We start from the raw sequence: 10,845 nt of genomic DNA, 5'->3' as shown, positions 1-10,845 counted from the left end.
TTCATACTATTTTAAATCCCAGTTCTCAAGTTTAAGTACCGTACCCAAATTGTTGAAAACCTTTGACAACTAAATAATGCTATACAACGTTTTGATCACAATACACAAAATCAATCCGATTCTACATTCGTTCACAGAAAATTAACTAAATACCAACTCAGTTTAAAAAAAAAAATTATAAAGAAATTAATTTCAGTGTGCATTGAAATATTCCATTTAGAGAGTGAAGGGATATTAAGATCCTGTATAGAGAGGTGGCAGTCAGCATGAAAGGTATTTAAGAGATGGAGTGGGTGGAAGACAGCAACAAGCTGCTTCGTTTTAAGCCATATTAACACCTTACGGATCCTTCGTAACATAAACACTCCTCATTCACAGAATATTTTAAAGTAATAAATCCTAATTTATTAAAGGTAAATCCGTGTAACAAATATATTCACAAACTCTTTGGGCCTTTGTAATTTACAAAATTCTCTTTGCATTGATGGGTTTTTTTTTAAGGCTTTGCATCTACATTTCATTGAGAATTAAAATAAGTCACTACATTTCAAATAAACTCGTTACAAATTTAACATGATTGATCAATATTTTTCTGTTAAATGAGATATATAATTTCTCCTCAGTCTCTAGAGATCCAGAATTAGGTTTAGTGACGTACAATTTCATCATCCCACGTCTGTCTGTGAAAGTTCCTTAGGGCTTCTTCAAACTACAGCTGATTGTGAGCTAACCAAAATAAATATTAAGCTTCAAATAGGTTCTGTTACTTGTAAAGAAGGTTTAAAACATTTCTCACTGTACATTCAGTATCTTTATTTTACAAATGAATAATAACTCTTCCCTCTACGTACCCATTAAATTTTAAAACAGTTAAACCCCCGACACCAACCAACAATCATCGATCAAGATTCAGAAATATCGCGATGTGTAACATTTCTCATGCAAAGCGAAAAGCTTGAAGAGAATATCAAAGTGATGCATTCTCCTCTGAAAAGGAGAGTGTCAAGACCCTAACATCATACGCTTGATTTCAACTGAACTTTCCAAAATATTTACAGTCATTTCTAGATGGTGTGATAAAGATGGATTGAACGGTCTTTGTGGTTTATTGGGCTGTGTATTTCGTTTTCGTTCTCAAAACCTGTTCTGTAGTACAGCATTTTTAGCCAAACTGGATTTGTACTTGCAATATTCGTTCGGAAATAACATTAATTTAGAAATATGTCAGAATATTCCAAGTGGTCGACTGGCAAATAATATAAAAAATTGGGGTAGTATTTTCTCTTAATTACATGTTTACGATATTCAAATCGTAACATTGAAAAGTCTGTTACATCTCTATAGCTTAATGGTTTTCAAATTGTAGGCACAAAATAAAATTATGTATTATTAAGTTATTTTAAGTCCACGATAAAATTCGTTTCATAAATTGCAAATTTTTTTTTATGTAGCTTGAAGATAAGTAGCATGAGTTACTCATCCATTTATCAAAATCGAATGCCTATTTTTATCATTGGAATAATTACAAAATATATTTAGAGCGCAAAGATTTTATAATATTTTATCCTACATTTGTTTATTTTTTCTTAATATTTGTCTTATCTTTCCTGAATAAAACTTATATTCAAAATAAACAGATTTTAAGGATATCAATTTTTTAAATGCTAATATACTGTATTTAAAAAGGCAGAGTAAAAATAGTGAATTAAATCACCAAGTCGCAATCCAGAATTTCACCAAACTTGTATTAATACTTTTATAGAGTTGTACTCAAACTTAAGAGGAATAAAGGACTCGACTATTACCTAATACTAGTTACAATTATTGTTAACTACACGGTTTGTATCTAACAAAGATAGCAACAACAGTTGAGAAACAAATTATAACTTGACACATCTGTGAATGACAAACTCTTTGTTGACCCAGAGTGAGTCAGAGTCAGTTTCCAAAACCGATATAAGATTTGCCTGAAACAGTTTCAAGTTCAGTAGTATTTTTGTGTTTATTTGTTAAAGGTCTGTGTAAACTGGTATTTCATTTCAAGAAATCGTTCCACCCATCCTATTATTAAATTTATGACTTTAATTGCCAATTGACACTTCCCTGATGTAATTGTAATATTGAAATTATGATAGTTGCAGCCACATCAATTTTTCATTAGACATTAAAAACAATAAAACTAAGATAATTTGAGAAAATATAAAAAAATACAGCAATTAGTTACTAAAATTATAATCATCTAGCATCAATTGATTATGAATCAAAAATTAAAAAGTTAATAAAGTAACGCATTTCAAAAGTGATACAGTACAATTACATGGTATCCGGAAACAGCTGGCTATACTATAATGGATCTGCAGATTAGTGTTTAAAGTCAATTGAGCTAACAGTAAATATGTAACACTCGTATTTATATCCGGTAAAGTGAAAATATATGTAACCGTAAAAAATATCTAATGATGTTATTTTTATATTATTTTATATTTCTTCGTACAGTAAGGTATGAATTGAATTTTTTCTGAATAGAATCCATCTCTCACTTCAGATGATAGCCATACGTTTTCATTGACCATTTTAAAACTATTTAAATTTAACTTTAGGCTGAGATTTACATGTATGTCTTTGAATTCGCTCCAAAATTACCGAGAAATCATCTATCTATATCTATAAAAGAGGAAGTATGTATGTATGTACCCTATGGACTCTTAATCCACTCAACATATTGTAATGACATTTTCAGCCATAATTAAGAATTATTCAAGGATGGTTTGTGTGAAGTTTAGTGCAGATCCGTCAAAAGGGCTCCGCCCCAGTGGCTCTGGAGTTTACAATGTTAATCTTATGAGTAGTCATATTTCAATGGAATTAAAGTATCTTAACAGCTGTTTCAACTAAACAATTTGATTCTGTGATGATCAATAGCATTAACAGGGTGCAGCACTATTAATTGTCAAAATTTATGACAACAGTTGCTAATTTCTACAAAAAATCTGTGATACAAATTTAAAACTATCTGTTTAACCTCTATGGTTATTGAATTAATATTTAACCATATGATTTTATTTACTTTTCTTTAATAATATTGTCTTGTATTAGGTCTTCATTAAAACAGTTTAGTTTCTTTTGATCTTTTAATTCTTATTTAAATAAGAAATAGAACATGGCGCAGTCGAATGAAGAACCCGTATCCCTAAACATTAAGCCTCCTGAAGCCTTTTCCTTCAATCCTCACGACTGGAAGACATGGAAGACTCGTTTTGAGAGGTATTATTCCCTTAGTAATTTAGCTCTACATTCTGGAAAGCATCAGATTGACATGCTTATCTACTGTATGGGGGAAAAGGGAGAGGACATACTTAATTCATTCAGTTTAAATGACAATGACAAATCTAATTTCAAAGCTGTTATACAGAAGTTTGACGATCATTTCCTTCCTAAAAAGAACTTAATTTTTGAACGGGCTAGGTTTCTAAAACTTACACAAGGTTCCATGCCGATTGAGAACTTTATCACAGACCTTCACAATCATGCAAAAAACTGTGATTGGGGTCAAATTGAAGAGGAGATGATTCTGATGGTTTTGATTATTGGTATGCGGGACGAAACACTAAGTGATCGTCTTCAACTTGAACCCGAATTAAAACTAAACACAGCTATAAACACTATCCGTAGATCTGAAGAACTATCAAGACAGAAACAAACTCTTAACTTGACTGACATAGCATTAATAAATAAAAATACTCAACATTTCATTAAGACAAACATTATTCCCGATAAATCAAACAATGATCAAAATTTTAAGCGGATTAATGACAATAAAAGCCTGTCCCATGTCGAAAAGAGATGTTTTTGGTGTGGTTCGACAGTTTTACACAAAAGATTCAACTGTCCAGCTAAACAATACAAATGTGGGTTTTGTAAAAAAGTTGGTCATTTTCCAAATGTTTGCAAATCAAACAAAGTCAGTCAAATTGAATATGATGATACTGACCTTGAAACACCCATTGAAAATGTTTGCTCTCAGTACATAGACCCTCAAACATTCATTGGCATTGTAGGAAAAAACTTGCGTGATGATCCATGGTCTGTAGTGTTAAATATGAATGACAGTGATGATGTTCTTTTCAAAATTGATACAGGAGCAGACGTAACGATTTTGCCTTCCGACATTAAACTGAATAAGAAAATCAGGCTCACTCCCACGTCCAAAACATTTAGTGGCGCAAATGGTAAAGCTCTGTCAATTTTAGGAACTGCTACTGTAAAATTATCACATAATCACAAAACATGTTATGAGACTATATATGTTTCTAAGGGCACTTCCCAGCCACTTCTAGGTAAACCTGCAATAAAAAGTTTGCAGTTACTTGCTCGAATCAACGAAATACAGCCATCCAGTAATGACTGGTATGACAGACACCCCAAACTGTTTGAAGGCTTAGGTTCCATTGATGTCAAATACAAAGTAGAACTGAAAAATAACGCCAATCCATTTGCAATCAACACGCCTCGTCGGATTCCTCTTCCTCTTTGGGAATCTACTAAAGAAGAGCTTGAAAGAATGGTGTCAATGGGGGTGATCGCTGAGGTACACCATGCCACAGACTGGTGCTCTCCAATGGTTGTTGTGCCAAAGAAGGACTCTAACAAAGTTCGCATTTGTGTAGATCTTACTAAATTAAACAGATGCGTCAAACGAAGATACTATCCTATTCAACCCATCGACATAACACTTGCCCAAATCTCAGAAGCAAAATGCTATTCTAAATTGGATGCTAATAACGGATTCTGGCAGATCACATTGGACGAAGAATCCCAAGATTTGACAACGTTCCTGACACCGTTTGGACGTTTTAAATTTCTGAAACTACCCTTTGGAATAACATCTGCACCAGAAGTGTTCCAAGAATGCGTGAATCGAACCCTTAAAGGTCAAATGAATGCACTTGCGCATATGGACGACATAATTGTTTGGGGGAAAACTCAACAAGAACATGACTATTTCTTAGAAGAAGTACTTACCAAACTTGAAGGTGCTGGCTTCACCCTAAACAAAGACAAATGCTTGTTCTCTCAAACCTCGCTAACCTACTTAGGTCACCATTTATCTGAATCAGGAATCAAAGTCGATGAGACCAAAGTCGAAGCTATACGAAAAATGGCTCCTCCAACAGATATTTCAGGAGTTCAAAGGTTACTTGGTATGGTGAACTTCATTGGCAAATACATACCTAACAAAAGCCGGTTACTAAAACCCATTACCGACCTACTAAGTAGAAAAAACGAATGGTGTTGGGGTTGTGAACAACAAAAAGCATTCGATGAATTGAAAGAATTATTGGCTTCTCCACCTCAACTTGCATTCTATGATAAAAATAAACCGACTATGATTTCTGCTGACTCTTCTACACAAGGCCTGGGTGGAGTACTTTTACAACAACAATCAGATGGGAATTGGAAGCCTATTTCTTATATTTCACGCACTCTGAGCGAAACCGAACGAAACTACTCTAACATTGAACGAGAAGCTCTATCATTAACATGGAGCTGTGACAAGTTTAAAGACTACATTGTGGGCAAGCACATCACGCTAGAAACAGATCACAAACCTTTGGTAAGTATTTTGACTACTAAAGAGATCAATGATATGACTCCCCGTCTTCAAAGACTAAGACTTCGTCTGATGAGATATTCCTACAATGTGACATACACTCCTGGCAAACATTTAGCCACTGCTGATTGTCTCTCAAGAAGTCCTGTAGCAGCTAATGAGAGTTATGATTTAGATGAGGAAGTTGAACTGGCCATCCACACAGTAACAAGAAACATTGCCTATGTAACTGACATGGTTCTTGATAGAATTGCATCGGCACAGCGGGCTAGCTCAGAACTCAGGGTAATTAAATCTTACTGCTCAACTGAATGGCCTGATAAAACTAAGATTCCCGATAATCTTAAGCCATACTTCACAGTTCGGGATGAAATCTCTTTTTGTGACGGACTATTGCTTAGAGGAGAACGTCTCATAATCCCGACAACTCTTAGACAAGAAATGTTGACAAGAATACATACAGGCCATCTAGGCATAACGAAATGTCGACTTAGAGCCAACAATAGTATGTGGTGGCCAGGAATGTCACTTGACATTGAGAAATTTGTTAATGATTGTCCCAAATGTACTGAACATAGAACACAACATCATGAACCCCTTTTGCCCAGTGAGCTTCCATCTCGTCCTTGGGAAAAGGCAGCGATTGATCTCTTTAAACTTGAAGGAACATGGTTCGTAGTAATCACTGACTGTTTTTCACGTTATTTTGAAATAGCTACATTAAAGAACCTGTCAACTGCTGAAATAATCGAAAAATGCAAATCTGTATTCTGCCGTCACGGTATACCAATTGAGCTACGATCTGATTGTGGTACACAGTTTGCTACCAGATACACTGGTCTTGAAAACTCTGAATTCAAAAAGTTTGCTCAAAGCTATAACTTTAAACTTGTGACGAGCAGTCCAAGCTACCACCAAAGTAACGGTGCAGCTGAAGCTGCAGTCAAAATAGCGAAGAGTGTACTAAAGAAAAACAAAGACGACCCATATTTAGCCCTCCTAACCTACCGCAATACACCTCTATCCACAAGTGGATACAGTCCTGCTCAGCTAATATACAACAGATCACTGCGAGATAACCTGCCTGTTTTACCTAAAAAACTTGAAATCAAACCCGATCTCTCTCAACTAAAGGAAAAAGAAGATACTTACAAAGCATCTTACAAGAGAAACTACGATAGGCGCTACGCTACAAAAGAACTTCCATCGCTGCCTGTAGGTAAAAAAGTATGGATCCAAGACCTAAAAAGAGAGGGTATTATTATCAGCTTAGGACAAGAGCCAAGGTCATACTGGGTTAAGACAGGAAACACTACGTTGAGAAGGAATCGACACCACCTTTTGCCTTACAAAGGTAATACAACCAAACCGAACAATCCTATTCCTTTATCCATCAAAGATACAACGTCAGATCCTCTGCCATTTACTACTGTTACTCAAAACAACTCTTCCCTATCAAATAATGCTGAAAGAACAACTACTACACCATCTAGAATAACTCAAGATAAAAGTAAACCTTTTTCACGATCAACTACTCCCAATCAAGAAGCTGCAATAAAACAATCATCAAGAGGCAGAATTATAAGACCTACGAAACGTTTTCCTGACTAACCTCTGAAAAGAAACTCAAAGGGAAAGATGTTTAACCTCTATGGTTATTGAATTAATATTTAACCATATGATTTTATTTACTTTTCTTTAATAATATTGTCTTGTATTAGGTCTTCATTAAAACAGTTTAGTTTCTTTTGATCTTTTAATTCTTATTTAAATAAGAAATAGAACACTATCAAAGTAGGATTGTTTACAGTTATGTTTATGTTATAATTTAATAAATAATTTTTGATAGAGTGTGAATGAGGAGTTTTATTTTTTAAGTGCGTAGTTAATTAAATTATTGACTTTCGTTTAAAAAAAAATTACAAAAACCTATTGTATTTGTATGGTTTTTTTTTCTGAAAATAATGTTTGGGAAACGAAAGTAGCCAGTTAATATGTTAAGTTAATACTTTTAGTGGATTACTAAAAGTTTATCTACATACAGCAAATCAATGGAATAGTAATTATTCTCTCAAGCGTTCTCTTCCCGTTGCGAAGCACGGGTATGGTGGCTGATCAACTATAAATTTGTTATTAAAGAATCTATGCATTAAACTTATTATGATTGCAAAGCATCTTATTACATGTATAACACTGATAACTATTATTGCATTAATTTGTTTAGTAATACTATTGTGAAGGTAAAGAGTATTATCTAGTAAACTTGTTTGTATTTTACAAGAATTACAATTAAATTTTGATCGCTTGCATGATTCTAAAGGTTTTATGTTTTATTGGATCGTATTGAAGGACATACTTTGTCTCCTGCTATGGGGATCTCATTACAAGTTGGCTCCGCATCCCTTCTTTGACTAACACAGTTTCAAACTTGAGCTATTTAAATTAAAACCTTTACTCTTAGTTTGATACTTAGAGATATGTAGGTGAAAGTAATTATATTTTTAGTTCAAGGTTACTTTACAATATATTTATTTGATACTTGTAATTTGTGGCAACTTTTTAGTTTCGTTAAACATATTTGTTACACTTTGAGAAGTAATTATTTAGTTATTCTTACCGACTTAAAAAACATTGCTTATTTTTTAAGTGTAATCACCATGAATGTAAAACTTTGATAGGATCTCAAAAATTATTAAATTTATCCAACATGGTGTTATACGTATTATACAGGGATTTTTACAAAGAATAGTAAAATCTACTGATAACTTTGTTAGTAAGCTTTGTAAATACTGGCTTTTTTATTGTAATACGTTAGAATGGAAGAAGCAGTTCCACAAGGTATGCTTCTATTATAGTTCTATAAAGCATACTAATTATTGTTGCATCCAAAAATAATTATTATATTACAACAATAGCATTAATAATAACATTTATTAGTTGATTCGATGTAAGCTGTACGTTGCTATTGACAATAATTAGGGTAACATCAAGAATTGCATGGAAAATATAACATTATCTTACCATAGGGAAAGGCTGCTGGGGACTGTTTGCTGTTTTACTTTGAATGTTTTATGAAACGCCACATTGTTTTGTTTTAGAGACAAACTAGTTTTGAATTCCCATATTTTTTTTAAATATGTGACATATATGGTCACTGAGAAAAATAGTAATTTTCTAGTGAGAATAGTAACAATTTGCATTAACATTGAAAGTTGTATATAGCTATTGGTTTCAACACTAGTTATTTGTAATATTAGAATATAGAATATAATATAGAAAGAGGTTATATTTATATTTAGCATGGGTTCAAAGAATCGTATCACCTAATAGGGTCTTCTTCAATTTTACAAAGTAAAACATACAACATATTGGAGCCCTAAGAATCAATCATACTATGCATGTTACACTTAAACATAACGTTAAAAATTATCTCTTGAAAAGTAAGGTGAATAGTTAAGGTTTGGATTCCGAAGTTTCACAGGTTGACATGGCAATAATTGCTGTATGAATGAAACTAAAGCCGTATTCCTAATCCCTATTTCATTTTCACTTTTTTTTAGGAAACATTATACTGTACACTCAAATTATGTTTATGATTTATTTTAAGCCTGAGATTAACCTTGGCACTAGATGTTAGACAATCACTTGATTTTGTAGGCACGTATATAATGTGTAAATATAGTGTAAAACAACACTACAACAGGATAATTACAACCATATATATTTTTTCCTAGGACACTAGGCACGATCCCGGGATTGTTTTTCAAATTACTTCAGGCTAATAGATAAATAAATAAATAAATATAAATATAAATATAAATTATAAATATATAATATAAATGCTATGGGTTGCTGCGGCATCATCACCTAGATCAAATCCATTGGTGAATTGGCAGGATTTAAACCCGGGACCTCAGGGACCGAAGTCCCGCGCTCTAACCAACTTGCTCCCCCAATCAAACCATATATTAGTCTATTTCATCTTTTAATCTGGTCTTACTTTAAAGGAGGACAATAGAAATAAAATTTTCCCAATATTTATTTCGCTTGAATTTAGAAATACTATATCTATGGTGAAGCGTTTATGGATTAATTATAGAGTAAGAAAGGTGTTAAAAAAAAACAATTATGTTTAACATGTCTTTCAAATATTCTGTACTATATAAAATATTGTATTATGCAAAGAACTACCTACGTGAACCTCCTTCTACAAGATAAACCATACAGTAGATATAAATGTAACATTTTTAGAGGGCATTAAATACAGCAGAAAGAAGTCGAGAGAGGTTTTTGTTTTGGTTTAATGAGTCTTTTTCCTCATGATGGAATTTTTATTTAAATGTCCAACATTAGCTGTTCCTCTCATAGACCGTATCAACGAAATAAAACTCGTTCTGAAAGCAATCTTTACGAGGGATTACAAATTTTCAATTGTATTCGATATTTGGATACAGTAAAGATTATTAGTAGGTTGTACGTTTAATTCACACTGCTACTTTAATTTGCTAATTCTGAAAACTTTACTTTGGTGGGTTTAAACTGGAAACATTTAGGTTAAGACCTCTTACACTCTTTTTTTGAATATATGTCAATAATGTTTAACTTATCAAATTTTTTACCTAACTAATTATACTATTTGCAGTACTAAACATTTACACCTAAAATATGTTCTTATTAAGAAACAAGTCTTCTTTAATTTACTGCAAAAAAGCAACATTCGTACAAGAACGGTATATTCTTAAAATTGAAATATCCGAAACGATTCGTAACACTTAACTATCTTTATAGTTAAACTCAATCCAGCTGAAAACCAATTGATTGTAAATCCTACCAGTAACAAAGTATGTTAAATCCGCTCAAAAAATATTTAATATTGACTATTATAGGTAAATACCTACACTTCAACAGTTCAAGAAGTAGTGGTCAAACTGTACATGCCCCAACTTGTCAAATGAAAATACATTTAATTATTTTGATATGTGAGTTTGGCATTTCTTGTTGACCAGCTGACGTTAAAGTATGTGCCCATAATAGTATAACTAGACGGTTCAGGGGCTACATGTGTTGACCTCCATTCTGATACTTTTTCTGTGACATGTCAACAATCAATCAAAACATGTACAAAATACTGACAAACTATCAATGGTATTTTAGACACATTTTTATTTAATAGAATTTGTAAAACTTAGGCGTATAAATTATTTACTAAATGCCACGTAAAGAGTTAATTCTGT

At 32.8% G+C, this 10,845-nt stretch overlaps 1 protein-coding gene across 1 annotated transcript; it reads left to right on the top strand.

Moving 5' to 3' along the window:
* The first annotated feature begins 4,099 nt into the window (after positions 1-4,099).
* On the top strand, positions 4,100-7,222 carry LOC128993082 (uncharacterized protein K02A2.6-like). The gene has a single exon (XM_054416840.1). The coding sequence runs from the start codon at positions 4,100-4,102 to the stop codon at positions 7,220-7,222; it is 3,123 nt and encodes a 1,040-aa protein (XP_054272815.1).
* Positions 7,223-10,845: the final 3,623 nt, after the last annotated feature.

The sequence above is a fragment of the Macrosteles quadrilineatus genome, unplaced genomic scaffold (genome assembly GCF_028750875.1).
Source record: "Macrosteles quadrilineatus isolate MER2022 unplaced genomic scaffold, UCM_ALF_1.0 Scaffold_4__1_contigs__length_99947679, whole genome shotgun sequence".
Taxonomy (NCBI): domain Eukaryota; kingdom Metazoa; phylum Arthropoda; class Insecta; order Hemiptera; family Cicadellidae; genus Macrosteles; species Macrosteles quadrilineatus.
This window is presented reverse-complemented; position numbering and strand designations above follow the sequence as displayed.

Excerpts from the sequence above, each read along its gene's own strand:
- LOC128993082 (XM_054416840.1), top strand. The coding sequence starts at position 4,100 with ATGAATGACAGTGATGATGTTCTTTTCAAAATTGATACAGGAGCAGAC.